The sequence below is a fragment of the Coenobita brevimanus genome, chromosome 111, assembly GCF_032717465.1.
Source record: "Coenobita brevimanus isolate Jiangsu-jjx chromosome 111, ASM3271746v2, whole genome shotgun sequence".
Classification (NCBI taxonomy): Eukaryota; Metazoa; Arthropoda; class Malacostraca; order Decapoda; family Coenobitidae; genus Coenobita; species Coenobita brevimanus.
The window spans coordinates 10407131-10427973 of NC_137064.1; the positions used below are offsets into that span (position 1 = coordinate 10407131).

The window sequence follows — 20843 nt, forward strand, 5'->3', positions numbered from 1 at the left end:
ATTTGTGGGGGCCATTGTTGTATTTGGTGTTTCCGATTAGGAGTGGTAAAAAAGGAATGTCAGGCCGGAGTTTAGGTCCTCTAGAAGGAAAGACGAAAATATGCAGATCTGCGCCAACGCCAAAGCCCACCGTCCTTCTTTTGGGGAATGGTGTGAGGCTGAGGGACGTTTGTGCAATCAGGCACGCCCTCCATCCGGGTACACCGCCGCCAAAACGGAAAGTTGTTCCTTTCCAGCACCACAGTAATCGGTGAGAAAGCGATCTTAGAGGGAAATATATGCATTAATGCATTCATGAGAGAAAGAGGTCGAAGGAAGTCAGTAAGAGGAGGGGAGTTGTTGTTGAGAAAGGCCCCATAAACACTGTCTGTCTTCTCAGTACTGAGGTCAGTATGGACAGATGGTATTACTGGAGCTAGAAAAAACATTATCTTACCATTTGGTCCCTGGTTAATATGTATCTGGCAACACTGTCGACAATTGTCAGGGGTATAATGATCATAATTTTCTTCTATCTATCTATCTATATACCTAGGCTGCTTCCCCCAAGGAGAGGGAGGTAGCCGAGACAGGACGACACACTCCCCATTTACTCATCCATTCAAACACATTCATTCGCATCTTAGTCCCAAAGGGGAGAACGGACAGATCCTCACCGCACCACACCGCACAAGGGTCAACTGCGCAATGCAATCAGTGACATCCGCAGCAGGGCCCGACAGCAGAGCTGGTTTACCCCTGCCACATCATAACAGACTCATCCCCTTACCCGCACGTGACCTGAAATAGCTGATCTTACCTGTCTTAATTAAGTTTTGACTCACCACGGAACTCCATAGTCTTTTCGTCCTTACCATCAGACTGCTTGATAATCACACTTCATTCACACACTGTTATTAATATTATTATTACTAAGAAATTGTTTTCTCTGCCGTTCACCTCACACCTGCACAACCTTCCTCCCCCCTCCCTCTATCACCTCCTTCTCCCTCTCCCCCTTCTTCTCTCCTAACAAATAACCCCCTTCCTTCCCTCTTCCACCTTACTGAATACTCGTAAACTTATATATATATATATATATATATATATATATATATATATATATATATATATATATATATATATATATATATATATATATGTAGTTATATGGCTAGTCAAAGCAGTAGGTAGTTTAATTAAGACGAAATACGGAAATGGTGGCCATCAAACCTCTGACAATAGCCGATAGTGTTATCAGGTAAATGTTAGCCTAGGACCAAATGCTAGGGCAACGTTTTACTAGAGCCAATGGTACACCTTCTTCAGTAATTTTTTCTACAGGCATGAAGAAGAGGGAGGGAGAGATGGAGAAACAGCACCAGAATCATTCAGAGTAGAGTGAGAAACAAAGGCCTGGGCGAAAAGTCCAGCTTTGTCAGAGGAAGAAACACCAGCAAAGAAAAGACATAAGAAAAGAGGAGGGAAAGAGGAAGAAGTAATGTTATAGAAGAGGTTTTAACAAGGTGTAAGGAGCGAGAGGAGTTAGAGTGGCAGAATTCATTGCATTTGGAATGAATGAAGCTTTTAGCAAGTTGAAGAACAAAGCACAATTCCAAGTCGAAATGTACTGAACACGGCATGTTATTCAGGTTTGGAGAGCCACCCTTGATGTGGGCATCGTTAGCACATGTGTGATAATTGTTATTTATGTTCTTTTTGTAATTTTTTCTTTTTTCTTTCTTTTTCTTCTTTATTTTTTTGCATTAAGAAGCCTTCCGTGCCCGAGAGAATAACGACCGTAATGTGCAGAGCACACTAAGATCACCTTCGGCCACGGAACCAAAAATCATTCCAAGAAAAATCAAAGAAGCACTGCCTTAGGGTCTCCCGGTCATCAGCGCCGTAATGCCAAAGATGCTGCTACTTGGGAGGGTCCACAGGCCTTATTGGAGCAACAGAGTAGGTTACAGAAATGTAACTGGGATCGGAGGAGCCTCAAAGCCAAAAAAATGTTTTACAGAGTAAGCCGAAAGATAAGAAAGATAATACTAAGTAGGTTAAGACGGTCAGAGATATTGGTAGGATGCTACAGACGTTGCTCGGAGTAATTTCGAACAGAAAAGATGTAGGTTTATGTATCTGTGAAAAGAGAAAAGAACCAAAGGTGATGGTGAATATAAGAAAAATACATAGAATAGAGATTTCTAAGATGGGAGAGATGGAGAGAATTTGTTACCCTGTAGAAGATATATAGTCAAATAATATGAATAGAGTTAGAGGATGAGTAACTCTCACATATATATATCTAACTAGAAGTTAACTGTACAGCCATTGCCCAAAGCGTGGAGAGTTTGGGAGATTTAAGGTCTGGAACACGAGAGCAAGTGAAGTTTTAATTTATATACTGTACACGCAACAATTAACTTTGGCTTGCAAGAGCCTATAGAAAAAGTAGGCTGATACAGACAACAAGTTGCTATCACTGGTCTCAGACAGTTGAGTCTTAGTAAGAAATGGAAAGGGGGAGGGGAGGCTTAGCGAAAGAAACGTGGTGTTCAGCAGAATGAAATTTGGAGGAAAGACCGCGAATGATACAGAAATTTTTGTGATAAAGGTCCTTACCGGGAGAGGTGCTAAAGGTAGGAAGTGGGTGACATGTGATAGAAACTGTGCATGCTAGCATGATTAATGGTCTGAAAACGATAATGAATGTAGCATATGAAATCGTAGAGGCAGAAGTAAATGGCAGTAATATTATAGTGCACTTGGATGACTGATGGCAACATGTGCTAATGAATGATGGTAAGATATACAGGTTACTAGGCAAAAATTATGTAGGGTGATATCTTCATACTTGTACAAGTAAATTAACAGTGATGAAAAAATCCTGCGCAAGTTACGGAGAAAGTGTATTAAATTTAAGTTTCCGAGCAAAACTGAGCCACAGAGAATATTTGTGACCAAATCTTATTTTTTGCTTAGCCTCACGCAACTCGGGAAGTGACAGCAGATTTAATCTATCCCATCCCATCCCTTAAAGGATTTACCTGGTTCTTCATAGACATCAGGTGGCATAGCTTTTATCACGCCGTGTACCTGACTTCTGTCTAGAGGTCTCAGTTTCGATTCCCGGCTGGAGAGTTAAAAACTTTCCACATAGGTACGCACGTGTAATGTGTGTTTCTCCAACATATATATGGGAAGACGCTTGTGTACTGGCTGGGATAGATAAAAACTGCTTTATCACTTGCCAAGTTGCATGGGGCTAAGCAAATATCCGGATGTGTCTGAAATATGTATCATCACAAGGACTGGGATTGAAAATATCCGTCCACAACGGATTTACCTGCTTCTTCATAGAATACAGGTGGCCTGGCTTTTATCACGCCGTGGCTTATTGGTAACAGTGCTTGACTTCCGTCTCGATGTCTCTGGTTCGATTCCCGGCTAGAGCGTCAAAATATTTACATATACTGTATATATATATATATATATATATATATATATATATATATATATAAAGAGATAGGTCATAATCAGCCCGTAACATTCCACTGCATGACATAAACCTCCCCCCAAAGTTCCCAGTCTTGTACTATTTCATTCCATTCCAAAACCCTAAGATCTCTGACGAATTTTCTGTCTTCATCTCTTGCTCTTTGTTTTTTGTGTGAGACTTTGTATCTTCTGATGCATTGTTTCAATTTGTCACACCACCTAGGTGCTGGTCTTGCTCTTGGTATTTTTTAATCAGTTACTACCAAGTCTGTTGTTATCCTTGTCCGTCCGTTGCCGTGTCTTCTACATCATATGATCTACCAGAAGACCCGCCGACATGTCGTAAAAATACCCCCGCTAATACCAATACACCAGTCCTGTATGAGACAGCCCTAGCGTGTATTCAATATGGACGGTGGGTGTTAGCGCCGAAGTGGTGACATGTAGAGGTGTATGGTATGTAGGAGGACTGCTGGTCCTTGATAGCAGGCTGTGAAGCCTATGCCCAGAGTCGGACACATAAAAAAAAAAAAAAAAAAAAAAATGGCCCTCCCACTGCCATTTCTTCTTTTTTATTTATTTTATTATGTCCTATCTGTTGAAGTGATTCTAAGCATCGATCTTTCACAACATTGGTCGGTGGGGCCACTCACCATCCACTCACTCAATGTAGTGCTGCTTCGGGTGTCTGCCCCTTCCTCTCTTCCTTCCTTCTTTCTTTCCTTCATCGTTTCCTCTTCCTTCTGCCAACGGGTGACTTTACACTCCCTCTTGTGTCTCTCTTTCCTTCATTCTTTCCTCTTCCTTTTGTCTATGGGTGACTCTACACTGAGTGACAAGCCAAATGGTTTTTCCTGTATACCAGGAAACCATTTACTACGCTGGGTGGTAACCATATAACGAAATTATGGCGCCTGGTGGTTTAGCGCTCCAATCGGATTGAGCAGGTGTGAGTTTATATCCAAGGGATGGTTGAGGTTAATTGCTCACGTAATGCCATTCAGGGATGAGTGAGGCCGGTCGCTCTTATCTTAAATGTCAGGACCAACTTGCCTAACCTCAGGATCCTACTCTCCTCATGGGGCGACATAGGATTGGATGATGGATATATATATATATATATATATATATATATATATATATATATATATATATATGTGTGTGTGTGTGTGTGTGTATGCAAGAAAGAAGGAACCAAAGGCCAGGGGGCCTGCAAATTGTTTCTTTCAAGAAAAAAACAAAAACATGATAACAGAGAGCCAAATTCAAGATCCATTCGTTTCGAGATGCGTGGACACACTGCGTTTGAAAGACTACAGATCGTAAGCAGTAGAAAAACAGAGAGAGGGAGACAGCTCCAGAGATGACCTGTTGCATTCATGACGGACTGGGAGTAGCTGTTAACTCTTACATTAGGCAGTTGGACAGAAAAGGGATGAGAGTTTGTTGCTAGACGGGTGCTATGTGTCAGTCATAGTGATAGAGGGAAGCAAGCAGACAATTCAGAGAAGCAGTGATCACTGAAGTAGCGACAGTAAAGTGATAAAGAAGCAACAGTATGGCGAAGAGACAGATGTTGAAGGGAGCCAGTAAGCGGAGGAGAGTTAATGAGACGAAAAGCCTTTGACTCCACCCTATTGAGAAAGCTGAGTGTGGGGAGCCTCCCTAAACCCACACCCACACACCCACACCCACACCCACACCCACACCCACACACACACATATATATTTATCTATCTATCTATCTATCTATCTATATATATATACCTGTGGGTGACTCTATACTGAGTGACAAGCCAAATGGTTTCCTGTACACCAGGAAACCATTTACTACGCTGGGTGGTAACCATATAATCAAATTTTTGGCTCCTGGTGGTTTAGTGGGTAATAAAGGTGCTCCAGTCGGATTGAGCCGGTGAAGGTTTATATCCAAGGGGTGGTTGGGGTTTATTGCTCCCGTAATGCCACTCAGGGATGAGTGAGGCTGGTCACTCTCATCTTAAATGGCAGGACCAATATTTCCTTGCCCCGGGCTCCTACGCTCCTCATGGGGCAACGTAGGATTAGATGATGGATGGATGGATGGAATATATATATATATATATATATATATATATATATATATATATATATATATATATATATATATATATATATATATATATATATATATACACACACACACACACACACACACACACACACACACACAGACTGTAGCACCAGGCGAACAGGGCAGTACCAGTCGAACCGGGCAGTACTCCCGAGGTGGATGACAAGCTGGTGACAAGAAGAGTTGGAGCTCCCGTTTCACCAGCCCTCAGGACTTGATCCTGACTATCCACCTTTGCTGAACATTTTCAGTGCTTTCATTTACACAGAGAGTAGGCCAGCATACTCTCTTAATACCTCTACCTTCAACTGTCTACACTACACTACATGCACATAAGACATCACACCTCTATTCCACTCTCTTAGCAATGGCCGCTTCAATTTTACTTTCAAAAGAGGTGGTACCTTGGATTGCCACCACCGGCAGGGTAGGGCTGGCGGCACAGGGTCCTCCCGGTCGCCATCAAGCGACTGTGCCGGCAGCGACTAGTGCGATTTTAGGCCATGCTCGTCAGTGGAGAAGTGAAAATGCCGCCTTATTCTTCACCAACATCCGTGGGCTTAATACCAACTTAAATTCAGTCCATTTTTTCCTACAGTCCATATCCCCTCTGGCCTTATTCCTCACAGAACCACAAATCTCACCGTCTACTGAAATATCCCCATATTGTTTTCCTGGTTACAATCTCCTCACAAACTTCCGTAATAAGGGTGGCACCTGTTGTTATATCAAATCCCAATATGCAGTTGACACCATTTTAAACTTCACTTCACGCAGTTTTGATTACTCACTGTATAAACTAAACTATCAAAATATCACCCAAGTATATCTGTGTAGTTTATCACTCCCCTAATGCTTCTTCTGAACCCAGTGTATTTGATTCCACTTCCACACAGTTGAGTAACCTTAATTTTGTCCTTAACACCGAAATTACCATCTTGGGCGATTTTAACATACATAATGTTGAATGGTTATTACATTCTGCCAGGACTGATGAAGCTGGTCTAGAGTGCGAGCTGTTTGCAGAATCGTTTAATCTCACGCAACTGGTAAAGCAACCAACCAGAATACCAGATAATCCTGACCATAATGCCCATCTTTTGGATCTGTTCCTGACAAATAATCCAGATCAGTACAGGAGAGAGGTATTGTCTCCACTTGGATCCTCTGACCAGAATCTCATCAAAGCCTCATTACTTAGCCCCCCCAAACCTCCCCATTCTGAACCTGACAGGGTGACCCGATGGCACTTTGATAGGGCAAACTGGGACGAAATTAGAAATTATCTTGCTGACATTCCATGGCAGTCTTTCTTCTCTAGCGATGTCAATTCTACCTAGTCCCACATTTGCGATTTAATACTAGCTGGTATGGATTTATTCATACCAAGTCAACAATTCACTAAAAGATCGAACTCTCCAAAATGGTTTGATAGCAACTGTGCTAGAGCAACAGCCCAGAAGTCTTCAACATATAACTATTACTTGAAATAAAAAACATCTGAATCACTCTATCAATTTAAAATTGCTAGAAACCATGCAAAAGCTGTAATAAATCTTTCTAAATCAAACTTCCTTCAAAACCAAGCATCAAAACTACTTAACAACCCTAATGACAATAGAATATTCTGGTCAACTCTCAATTCTTTCAATAATAACTTTAACAAGTCATCATCCATTCCCCCACTAAAATCTCCAGATGGCAGCATTACTAATGACCCACGTGGGAAAGCAGATATCTTTGCCAGTACATTTGCCAGAAATTCTACCTTAGAGGAAGCCAGCCAGAATGTTCCAGCACTAGAACTTGCCTCTCCCGACATTGTTCCACTTAAGATACAGACAAGTTATGTGAAATCCATCCTAGACAATTTACCTACCAACAAAGCTCCAGGCCCAGATGGAATTCCACCAATTGTTTTGAAAAAGTGTTCCCCAGAACTTGCCTCTGTTCTTGCAAAATTATTCAGACTATGCATACGTACTTCTTCATTCCCTACTTCGTGGAAAGAAGCCAATATCCACGCAATTCCAAAGAAAGGAAGTTCCTCTGATCCCTCTGATTACAGACCAATAGCTGTCACATCTTCTCTTGGTAAGGTTTTTGAAACTGTAATTAAGAAGCACATAGTTTAACATCTTGAATCCAACAACTTAATTAGTGATAGACAATATGGTTTTCGCCAAGAAAGATCCACCATTGACATACTCAATCTCCTAACTCATACCATCCATCAATCAGTTGATCTACATGGTGAAACTCATGCAGTAGCCCTGGATATTTCTAAAGCTTTCGACAGAGTGTGGCACCGTTCCCTGTTGTCCAAACTCCCTTGCTATGGACTAAACTCTTTTGTTCCTTTGATTTCCTCATATTTCAGCAATAGAAAAATAGGAGTAAAAGTAGATGATATATATTCCACTTTCCATTCAGTTAACGCCGGCGTGCCGCAGGGATCGGTTCTGGCACCAACCCTGTTCCTCGTTCATATTAATGATCTCTTATCTGTCACCCACAATCCCATCCATTCATATGCAGATGACTCAACACTTCATAGTTCATTCACACTCAGACATTCATTTGCAAAGTCCGATATCTATAACTCACCTCAGTATAGCCATCTCTTTAAATCAAGACTTATCCACGATCAGTGAATGGGGACAAAACAACCTTGTTTCATAGAATGCTAGTAAACCTAAATACAGTGTATACAATTTACTAACAGGCAGGTATTACCAGAATCGTATGTTACCTTCAATGCTACAAATATTCCCATTTCCAAAAGTATTGAAATTCTCGGCGTCTCGCTTAACAATGCCCTCAGCTGGACCTCTCATGTCAGATCACTTGCTAAAATCGCCTCAAAGAAACTTGGATTATTGTACAGAGTCCGTAACTTCTTCACTGACGAGTAGTTAGTTATCATTTATAAGAGTCATGTGCACTCTCAGCTTGAATACTGCTCACCTTTGTGGAGCAGATGTGGAGAGGTTGCATTAAAACAAGTAGACAAAATTCAGAACAAGGGTGTTAGAATTATTAATAACCCTGCTATTACTAATAAACTAACCCCCTACAAGTAAGAAGGAATGTTGCCTCCCTTGCGTTATTTTACAGATATTTTTATGGCAAATGCTCAGTCGAAGTTGCGTCCATGGTGCCACCTCTCCATGCCTTCCCTCGTGCTACACGGGCAGCTGGCAGCGCTCATGACTGGAATGTCACTCAGCCATACCGCAGAACTTCTGCCTATCAGAATTCTTTCATTCCCCGAACTGCATCTCTCTGGAACTCGCTTCCCCAGAGTTGTTTCTCTCCAGACTTCAACCTACTGCTGTTCAAGTCTAACTGTTACAGATGTTTTATGAACAGTGGACACGAGTAATCTGGTGCATGGATTTGTTTTTTTTTTATTCATTTGTTTTTCCTTCCTCTGTTCTGTTATTAAATATATATATATATATATATATATATATATATATATATATATATATATATATATATATATATATATATATATATATAAGATTGTTTTGATCATAGAGCATATTGATTATCATTCAGTGAGGATGAAGGCTGTGGCTTTTCCCATGTCCATTCATGAGCCAATTGGGCCTATTTTCAGTAAGAAGGAGCACCCTGAGAGTGCACACCCATGCTGTACAGTTGGTCCGATGGCCGAGCATTTGACTTAGCTCTGTGGCTTCGATTTCGGGCTGATTGTTCTCAAAGTCGAGTTACTTGATTCTTGTCTGACCCTTAAAACGTCCACCAAGTTTCATTTTTAAAAAGTGAGATTAGAGTCGAGCATTACCACGTGACCTTTAGCTGACTGCTTTTAGAAATGAACTCTTTCCTTGCCTTACCCCATACACTTCCATCAAGTTTGGTCTAAAAATTGTTTAAATGGGCCTGACCTCTGATTTATTGTTCTGAAAAACAATGGATCAGCTCCTTGGCTGACCCACAGCCATTCCATTAAGTCCAGTTAAAACCAGATCATAACTGATTTAGATATTTTGTTCACACATAGATGCACTCTTGTCAACCTTTGACCTTGCTCTGTGACCTTGATCTTTGATAGATTGTTCCAAAAACTGAATCTTTTTTCCTGCCTTACTCTCAACCATTTCACCAAGTTTAGTCTAAATCGAATAAAAACTGTTAAAGTTGACTATGCCAGGTGGCCTTGACCTTTGGAGGGTGTTATCAAATTCAGAATTCGTTATCCTTGCTTTACCCTGAGCCATTCCCCCAAGTTTGGGTCTAAATCGGTTAAAAACTGTTTTAAGCTGACCTTGTGACCCTTGATATTATAACTATTAATTTTAAATCAATAGGTTAAACCCTTGGCTGACTCACACCCCTTCCAGCAAGTTTGGTTGTAAAATTAGACTAGAATTGCTTAGTTATTTTGTTCGCACATGGACACTCACAGGTCAAGCTTTGACCTTACTCTGTGACCTTGATCTTTGTTAGTTCTCAAAGTCGACTCTTATTGTTCTTGCCTAACCTTCTTTCCTTCTACCCAATTTGGTCAATATCCGTTCATAACCATTCAAGTTGATCTTGCCATCCGACCTTGACCTTTGACCTGTTGTTTTTAAAAAGGTGTCAAAATTGGATCAAAGCTGTTTGAGTAATATCGTTAACACAAAGATTTGCACACTCTGAGTAAAATATTGCATCTTCCTTGTTTTCAGCAAGTGAGCGTCTAAATAATAAGATTACAAAGCGACAGGCATCCAATAAGAAAGACCCTGACGCACATATGAGACAGGTGTATAGCCTGGCAAACACGTGGGGAGACAGACAAGATCTCGAACAGTCGGTGGGGATGACAGGAATGGCCAAGTGACAGACAGGTAAGACAGAACGACAAACAGGGACAGAAATAGACAGTGCAGAGACATTAAGGAAGAGGGAAAAAATGAGTATAGATATGTCAGTCAACCATGATCATGTCCATATCCATCACCAAACACCTACTCAGTCACTCAACCAGCCCGTGAACCACCAAGCAATTGACTCGCCAACCAACCAACCAACCTACAAGCCACATCACTAAACAAACAACCGAGCTGCCAGCCAGGTAGTCGGGAAGGATGAGGAGGAGCGGGGGGATGGGGTGGCGGGGCTGCAGGAGGGACCGGGAGGGGGAGTAAGGTAAGACCAGAGCTCTGGGTAAGACAAGCAGCCACCCCCACACACACATGCCAGGGGTGGAAAGCGACTGTAAAGGAGCGAACGAGCTAGCGAGAGAGAGAGAGAGAGAGAGAGAGAGAGAGAGAGAGAGAGAGAGAGAGAGAGAGAGAGAGAGAGAGAGAGAGAGAGAGAGAGGAGGAAGAAGGGAATAGAGGGAATAGGAGGGCATGGGGATATCTGAGACAGAAAGGGAAAAAGAGGGGTAGATTGGTGAGAATGGAAGAAAGGAAGGGGAGGGAAGAACGGGGAGGGGAGGAGGGGCGAGAGGACGAAAGAGGAGGGAGAAGGGAAGGGAGGAAATAATGAAGAGAAAGAGGGAAGAAGAGAGTGTGTGTGAAGCTGCCGCTGCCAGAAGGGGAGAAAAACGTGGAGCAAGATACGAGAAGGGGAGGGAGGAGAGGCGAGGGAGGAGTGGAAGAACGACAAGGGAAGGGGAGAAAAGACGGGAAGAAGGAAAGACAGGAGAGAAAAATGAAGGATGAGAGTATGTGTGTGAGGAGGAAGGTGGAGAAGAGGGGGATAATAAAGTAAGGAAAGAAGGAACGTGAAGGGTGGAATGATGCAAAGGATGTATCAGAAAAAGATGTAGAGGAAAAAAACACTGTGGAAATGGAAGAATGAATGAAGGGAAAGCCAGAAAGAAGGAAGGAAAGGCTAGAAGCAAAATAAGAGGAAAAAGAAATAAACGAGTGAATAAAGAGGCATATTAACGATGGTATCAACGGTAATAATGAGTTTCAAATTAACCCTTTCAAGGTATGGGAGCCCCAGGGCAAGGCTCCTGCAGTCCAGAACACTTGAGGTGATCAGTTTCCGTCACTGGTGACACGGGATGATCACAAAACCCCATTCCCTTCTAAGGATTCGAACTGATGCGCTGAGGACATGATAATAACCAGAACAGTTGCTATGGATCACTAGACCACCAGGCACCTAAACTAATTTGAAGGAGACATATAGATATTTAGAAATATAGAAAGACTGCTAGTTGGAGAAACAAATAAGTATACAGATTATATATATATAAATAAATAAATAAATATATATATATATACATATATATATATATATATATATATATATATATATATATATATATATATATATATATATATATATATATATATATATATATATTATCCAATCCTACGTTGTCCCATGAGGAGCGTAGGTCACCGGGGCTAGGCTAGTTGGTCCTGACATTTGAATGAGTAGCATTACGTGAGCAATAAACCCTAGCCACACCCCATGGATATAAATCTTCACCGGCTCAATCCGACTGGAGCGCCGCAATTACCCACAAAACCACCAGGCGCCATAATTTGGTTATATGGTTACCACCCAGGGTAGGAAATGGTTTTTGGTATACAGGAAACCATTCGGCTTGTCACTCAGTGCAGAGTCACCCATAGCCAGAAAGAACGGGAAAGAATGAAGGAAAGAAGGACAAAAGAGGGAATGTAAAGTCACTTGTGGGCAGAAGGACGAGGAAAGAATGTAGTAAAGAAAGACGGAAGAGGAAGGAAGGAGAGGAGGGAGGAGAGGAAAGAGCAGACACTTGAGAGTAGCACTACATTGAGTGAGTGGATGGTGAGCGCCTCCACCCACCACAATATATATATATATATATATATATATATATATATATATATATATATATATATATTGCCAGACTCCTCAATCCCGTTTGGGGTGGCCACAAACAAATCGCCTCCAAGTCGCTCTGTCCCCCGCCATTTCACTCCCCTGCTCCCAACTCACACCCCCCTCTCTCATATACTTCTCCACCCCATCTCTCCATCTCATCCTCGGCCTCCGCCGCCCTCTTTCCCCCTCCACCTCACTCACATACACTCTCTTCGTCAGTCTTTGACCCTCCATCCTCTCCACATGGCCAAACCACCTCAGTGTGTTCCTCATAACGCTTCCTATCACATCCACATCAACACCACAACGCTCCTTTACTTCCTCATTCGTTAGCCTGTCTCTCCATGTGACTCCACAGGCTCCTCTTAAATAACTCATTTCCACGGCTCTCACTCTTGACTTGTGTCCTTCCAACAACGTCCAAGCTTCACTTCCGTACGTTAGAGTTGGTATCACAATACTGTCATGTAGTAACTTTTTCACTTCCATGCTCACTTCCCTGTTTCTTATCACTGCTTTCAAAGAACCAGCAACCTTTCTTCCCTGCTGTACCCTTTCAAGCACTTCACCCTCCAAACCTCCATCCTTACTCATCACACTACCCAAGTACTTAAACGTACTCACATTTTCCAGTTCCTCACCATCCAACCTCGCTGTACATTCACTGACTTCACCTCTCTCAAAGACCATCACTTTACTCTTCCCTACATTCACCTTTAGATTCCGTTTCTTACACATTCTCTCAAACTCATCCACCAAGCCTTGCAGCTCCCCTTCGTCTTCACTCAACAACACGGTATCATCTGCAAACAACAGTACAGGGAGTTTCCAAACCCTATCCTCTCTCACCAGGGCCACTCCAACATCCACTACCCTACCTTGTACCTCTTTTATTACCTCATCCATGTACAGATTGAACAACCATGGAGACATGACACATCCCTGTTTCAACCCAACTTTCAAAGAGAAAAATTCACTTAGTTCACCATCCACACGCACTGCAGCCTTCGCACCATCGTACATACTCTTCACAGCATTCAACAACTTCCCATCTATTCCATATATTCTTAACACTTTCCACAATCGTAGTCTATCCACCCTGTCATATGCTTTCTCCAAATCCATGAAAGCCGCATACAACTTCTTTCCCTTCTCTAGAAACTTTTCCACTAAAGATCTGAGAATGAATATCTGATCTACACAACCTCTTCCCTTCCTAAAGCCTCCCTGTTCTTCTCCAACTAATTTCTCTGTTCTTTCTCTAACTCTGTCAATAAGTATCCTACCATATACTTTTCCTATTATACTAAGAAGACAAATGCCCCTATGATATATATATATATATATATATATATATATATATATATATATATATGATGCCTCCGTGCTACAGTGGTAAAGTGTGCGTTTTCGTACACTGAAGAACGAGGGTTCGCGCTCCGCCAGGGTAATAAACTTTGGGAACGTTCTTCTGGCCACTTACTGCTTAGCGGACATCAGGGGTGCTGTGGTTGAACCAGTGTCGCATACTATAAAGTATGCTTGCACCCAGTCGGCTTGCGCGGGCCGATTACACTTGGTTCACAGACTACACACACATCCAAAGCTACTACAACAGTACAATTACTTACAAGCACTTCTCACCCTACATACAATCTGTACCAGACAGCCTAAGCCACTTGGTAGAGATACATTGGCTGTATCGTCCCCACTTCGGTCGGGATAGGCCGGTCCTGCAGTGGACACTCAAACGGCTGATGAGATGAGATGATATATATATATATATATATATATATATATATAATGAGAGAGAGAGAGAGAGAGAGAGAGAGAGAGAGAGAGAGAGAGAGAGAGAGAGAGAGAGAGAGAGAGAGTAGATAGATATAGTACAGTACAACTATATAATTATATAAGTCTATCCGTCTATCTATGTACACACATACATATATAATTATAGTAAACAGATAAAAACAGACACAGTATAACTGTATATAGCCCTATCCATCTATCTATCTGTCTATCTATCTGTATAACTATCTTTCTGTTTATGTATGTATGTATTTGTCTGTCTATGTACGTACAGTATATCTATCTATTATTCAGTCTGTCTATCTATCCATATACTATATATGGATGGATAGATAGATAGATAGACAGATAGATAGATAGATAGATAAGTTGGGGGGGAGAGAGCGAGAGAGAGAGAGAGAGAGAGAGAGAGAGAGAGAGAGAGAGAGAGAGAGAGAGGAGTGGGGGAAGGGAAGCTGTAGCACTGATGGCTGGAGGACTGACAGGCGGGGGACAATAACCCTTGCAGCATCAGAGGTTCTTCTAAGCTAAGTGAAATTGTCAGGGTGTGACATCAGTAAAATATAAAGGATATCGCAGTACTAAAAGGGATATTGTTTTAACCCCTTCATTTTCAGGGGTTCATGTGTTGTTGAGTGAGTCCACTGGCAGGAGTAAGAATTAATTACGTCGTTGTCCTGAGGGAATTAAAAAAAGAAAAGAAGAAAAAAAGCCAGAAAATTGAAAGGAGGGGAGAAGAGAGGGATGGAAAGCCGGAATAATGAAGGAAGGAAGACATGAGGTGAGGGAAGATTGAAGGGAGGGAGGGAGAGGGGAACAGAGAGGGTGAGGGAAAGAGGGAGAGTGCAGGGGAAAGATAGAATACGGAAGACATAAAAAAGAAGATAGAAAGAGTGAAAATCAGCAGATGAAAATGTGCGGAAAGGAGAGAGAGAAGAACAAAACAGAACAAAAGCCAGGAGAAAGATGTACAGGAAAACATGCAAGGAGAGATGACTGAAGAAAAGGCGAGGAAAATTCGTTACAAAAAGAGGAGAGAGGAAACAGAAACTGAGAGATGCAAAGGGGGAAGACAGACGAGAAAGAGGGGAGGAGAGGAAGGGAAAGAGAGGAGAGGAAGAGAAGAGAGAAGAGGTAGATGACAAGAGAGAAAGATGAGAGAAAATAGAAGACAGAAGAGGAAAGAATAGAGAGGAGAGAAAGGAAAAGAGAGAAGAGAAAAGAGAAGAGGAGAGAATAGAGAGAAGAGGGGAGAGAGGGGAAATAAAGAAGGAATAGAGGAGAGAGAACAGAGGGTAAAGAGAAAAGAGAAAGAAGACAGGAGAGGAAATTGATACAACAGTAAAGAGAATAGCCAACAGAAAAGGGAAGAGAGGAGTGAATGTAACAAAAAAAGAGAAGAGAAAGAAAAAAAAGAGAACTGAGAAAAGAAGGCAATGAAAGATGAGAAAAGTGAAAGGAAAGGAGAAGGGAGAAGAGAGGAGAGAAGGTAAAGAGAGAAAGATAAGTAGAAACGAGGAACAGAGAAAAATGGACCAGAAAGACGAAAGAGACAAGTAGGGGAAGCAAGAGAAGAGAAAACAGAAGAGAGAATAACTGGAAGGAGAGAATGGAAAGGAAAGAAACAAACCGAAGATAAGTAAGTAACTAAGAATAATACAAAATGAAGAGAGAAATGTTGGGTAATGAAAGAGAGGGGGTGATGGAAGGAGGGGCTGGGAGGGAAGGAAGGGAAGGTAAGGATGGATGGGAGATGAAACATAGGGAGGAAGAATGTGATGTGAGGGGAAAGAAGGTAGAGAATGAGGGGAATGGGGGAGAGGGAATGGGTTTACTGGGAGGTGGAAAGAGAGGGATGGGGAGTGATAGATAGGGGAGAGAAGCTAGGAAGTTACAGTGATAAAGAGGAGGAGGTGGGGGGAAAGGGCAAGGAAAGAGAGAATAGGGGAGGAGGAGGGTAGTGAGGCGAGCGGTAGGGGTAGAGGAGAGGGGTAGGGAGTAAAGAAGATGGGTGGAAAGGGAAAGGATAGGGTGAATAGGAGAGGGGTAGAGTGGAAAGGAGTGGGGTTGGGTGGAAAGGGGTTGGGTGGAAAGGGGTGGGGTTGGGTGGAAATGGGTGGGGCTGGGTGGAAAGGGGTAGAGGTGGGTGGAAAGAGGATGGGTTGGGTGGAAAGGAATGGTTTTGGGTGGAAAGGGGTGTGATTTGGTGGAAAGGGGTGGGGCTGAGTGGACAGGAGAGAGCTAGGGTGGAAATGGGTGGGGTTGGGTGGAAAGGGGTATTGTTGGGTGGAAAGGGGTGGGGTTCGGTGGAAATAGGTGGGGTTGGGTGGATAGGAGGGGGGTAGGGTGAAAAGGTGTGGAGTTGGGTGAAAAGGAGTGGAGATGGGTGGAAAGAAGTATTGTTGCGTGGAAAGGAGTGGAGATGGGTGGAAGGGGGTATTCTTCGGTGCAAAAGGGTGAGGTTGGGTGGAAAGGGGTAGAGGTGGGTGGAAAGATGATAGGTTGGGTGGAAAGAGGTATTGTTGGGTGGAAAGGGGTGGAGATGGGTGGAAGGGGGCATTCTTGGGTGGAAAAGGGTGGGGTTGGGTGGAAAGGAGTAGGGTTGGGTGGAGAGGGGTGGGGTTGGGTGGAAAAGGGCATTGTTGGGTGGAAAGAGAAATGGTGAGGTGAAGAAGGGAGGGTGGGGTGGAGATGGGAAAGGAGAGGAAGGGTGGATATAGGAGGGGTGAAGTAAGGTGGAGAGGGGATGGGAGGGGTAAGGTGGAGAGGGGATGGGAGGGGTAAGGTGGAGAGGGGATGGGAGGGATAAGGTGGAGAGGGAATGGGAGGTGTAAGGTGGAGAGGGGATGGGAGGGGTAAGGTGGAGAGGGAATTGGAGGTCTAAGGTGGAGAGGGGATGGGAGGGGTAAGGTGGAGAGGGGATGGGTTGGGTAAGTTGGAGATGGGAAGGGTAGGGTAGACAGAGGAGGGGAGGGCTAAGCTGAAAAGGGGAAGGGGAAGGTGCGAGGAAGGGAAGAGGTTGGGTGGAGAGGGGAGGGGACGGGTGGAAAGAGGAGGGAGATGGTGTGAGAGGAGAAGTAGAGTGGAGATAGAAGGAGTAGGAGCTGAATCGAAATGAGAATCAGACTCACATGTGCTTGTTCCATCACAAAACATTTTTTTTTTTTATTTACCCCCAAGTTGGCGGCTCAACACAAATGCATCACACCGTGCCTAATTCTGCTCGATTTTACTCGTTATGGGGAAACCCGCTCTGAGATAAATAAAGAAATAAGCAAAAATAGGCGAGGGGGAATTGGAGGGTGGAGAAGGGGAGGGAGAGCGGTGGGGGTAAGCAGCGGTGGTGAGTGGGAGACAGGTGTAGGAAGGAGTGGTGGTGGGGGTAGGTGGTGGGGGAAAGGGTAGTGGAGAGGAGAGGGAGAGAGGGTTGAGGAAGGAGGGGTAGTCGAGAGATGAAAGGAAGTGGGTGTGATCCATGAGGATACTGAGTGATGAAGATGAAGGTGATGACGAAGAGGAAAGGAGATGGATGATGGTTGAGAGAGATGTTGGGAGAGGATGTCAGAAGAGCAGAGTGTGCTGGAGCGAGGGAGGGAAAGAAGGAGAGTTTGTAGAGGGCTTGGAGGGTGTGTGAGAACCGGGAAGGTGATAAGAAAGGGAGAAACCAAAGGAAGAGAGAGAGTAAAGAAGAGTACGGGAGTGGGAGGGAATGGACGCAGATGAGAGTTTTCACCCTTTCAGTAGTTCAAGAACGCCAGGAATCTTACACTGAATGACGCCAGACGATTTTCTTCAGCTTACAATGGTTTTGCAGTTATGTATGTGCTACGCTGAGTAAAAGAAGGTGACAAGGGAAGAATCAGTGAAAAATGGAAGAGCAAAATGTCGAAACTGGAAAGTAACTGTCTATCTATCTATCTATAGCGGGACGCCATAATCCCGTAGGGGGTGGATGTGTGTCTTTGAGTTAGTTGTTTTACGGGGAAAGGTACTTACCCTACATCAACCGACTTGTTGACACGTAGGGAACAAGTATGGGTTGGTAGTATGGTTACCAACCAGCGTTGTATATGATTTCCTGGCTTACAGGAAACTATTTGGCTTATTACTCATTGTAAAGGCACCAGAAAAAGAATGAAGAGTAATATAAAGTGAAGGAAAGACGGTAGAAATAGGAAGAGAGAAGGCAGACACAGAAAAGTGATAAAGGTGCAGGAATAAGTAGGTAGCACTACATCAAGTGAGTGGATGATAGTCGCCACCACCTACCACGAAATGGAAGAGCAAAATGTCGATAATGGAAACTGAGTAACTAAAAAAAGAAATTAGTGAAATGACAAGAGGAGGTGAGAGCAGGCAGCGGGAGAGGGTGAGTGGGGGAGGGAGAGAAGAAAGGGATATGTCAGTAACCTATAGAAAGGAAGGAGAGAGAAGATGTACCGGGGAGGGAGGGGGAGGCGCGAGGAGGCACGGTGAAAGAAGAGAGAAGAATGTAGGGAGACAGAGACCGGAGCCTGTGAGATGACAATATGATATGTAAAAGCAGAGGGCGTGAAAGGAAGGTGGGTAAGGAGCGAGAAACGGAAGGGGATGAGGGAGGGAATGAGAGTATGGCAAGGGGGGAGAGGGATGGAGGCAAAAGGTGAAAAGAGATTGAGAGGGAGGGGGCAAGGAGGGGGAAGGGGGACGTTGAATAGGAGGGACGGAGGGAGATACGAAGAGAGAGAGAGAGAGAGAGAGAGAGAGAGAGAGAGAGAGAGAGAGAGAGAGAGAGGAAAGAAGGAAGGGTGGCAAGGATGGAGGGAGGGAGAGAAGCTAAGAAATGGTGGATGGATGGAATGAGGGAAGAAGGAAGCCAGGTAAGAAGAGGGAGAGGAGAAGGTGCGAGGAAAGGAACGGAGAGACGCAGGCAAGGAGGGTGAGAGAGGGTGGGAGATAAGAAGGGAAGGAGCAAGGAGTAGGAGGGAGAGAGGTGGCATTCAAGACTACATGATGTAAAAATAGTGAGGAATATAAAAAGGTGTGCGTGGCGAGTGCTGGGTTCACTGGCAGGGAGGCGCTCATACCCACCACACGCCCGTCACCACACGCTTGCTCTCACCCACACCACCGACACAACAAATAGAGATGGTGAGTATACACGTACATTACACAGGCTCACTGGTTATTATGTAATATGAAGTACGATGTCCTCAGTCAGGTCTGACACCTACACCCACACTTGTCCCTCACGATCCCACACTAGGATCTCTTACACAAAAATCTGTATCATTCCCTCACATATCTTATATATACACCTCTCATGCCCACCTGTCCTACATTTATACCTGTCGCATGCCCACATCTGTCCCACAGCTACATCTGTCTGACGCCCACATTTTTCCCACATCTACACATGTCTCACGCCCAAATCTGTCCCACATCTACACCTGTCTCATGTCCATACTTGTCTCACATCTGCATCTATCTCACGTCCACACCTGTCCCACATCTACACTTGTCACACGCCCACACCTGTCCCACATCAACACGTCTCACGCCCACTTCTGTCCCACATCCACACCTGTCTCGCGCCCAAATCTGTCCCACATCTACAGCTGTTTCGCACATGAATCTGTCCCACATCTACACCTGTCTCATGCCCACACCTGTTCCGCATCTACACCTGCCTCACGCTCAAATTTGTCCCACTTCTACACATCTCACGCCCACATCTGTCCCACATCTACACCTGTCTAGCACCCACGTCTGTCCCAAATTTACACCTGTCACATGGCCACGCCTGTCGAACATCTACATTTGTCTCACGCCCACACCTGTCCCACATCTCCACATGTCCCACACCCACCTGTCTCACATCTGCACATGTCTCACATCTGCAACTCGCCCACATCCATACCTGCCTCATACGTCTTTCATACCTCCTCCCTCTCTCTCCCTCTGTCTCACACACACACACACACACACACACACACACACACACACACACACACACACACACACACACACACACACACACACACACACACACACACACACACACACACACACGCACGCACGCACGCACGCACGCGCGCAGTTTCCTCACATCTGTCATCCCATTTTCACCCGGAAGTCTCTCACTAGCGTTTATGAAAGCTTGTCTCAACATGGAGCATGTACCGTACATTAAAGAATTTCTAGGGAGGTTGACACTATGGTGAGGTGAGCATGGATGAAGTGTGGTGGATATGGTGTGGTAATGGAAGCAGCCACACCACACCACACCACACCACACAACCATCACAAGCATGAGTGAAGTGTGGTGGACGTGGTGTGGTGAGAAATGCAGCCACACCACACCACACCGTACCAGACCTCCACCATCACTAGCATGGGTGAAGTGTGGAGGACGTGATGCGGTGAGAGAACCAGCCACACCACACCACACCACACTACCACCATCACAAGCATGAGTGAAGTGTGGTGGACGCGGTGTGGTTAGGGAAGCAGCCATACCACACCACTCCACACCGTGCCAAACCACAACCATCACAAGAACGGGTGCAGTGTGGTAGATGTGGTGTGGCATGAGAAGCTACTACACAAC

General features: G+C 44.1%; 1 protein-coding gene across 1 annotated transcript in view; it reads left to right on the top strand.

Moving 5' to 3' along the window:
- Positions 1–19313: 19313 nt before the first annotated feature.
- LOC145417789 (troponin C, isotype gamma-like) overlaps positions 19314–20843 on the top strand; it is a 61602-nt gene continuing 60072 nt past the window's right edge. The window contains exon 1 of the mRNA XM_080286399.1: positions 19314–19384. Coding sequence (XP_080142525.1) covers positions 19382–19384 — 3 coding nt within the window. The 5' untranslated portion in view covers positions 19314–19381. The remainder of the gene's footprint in view (positions 19385–20843) is intronic.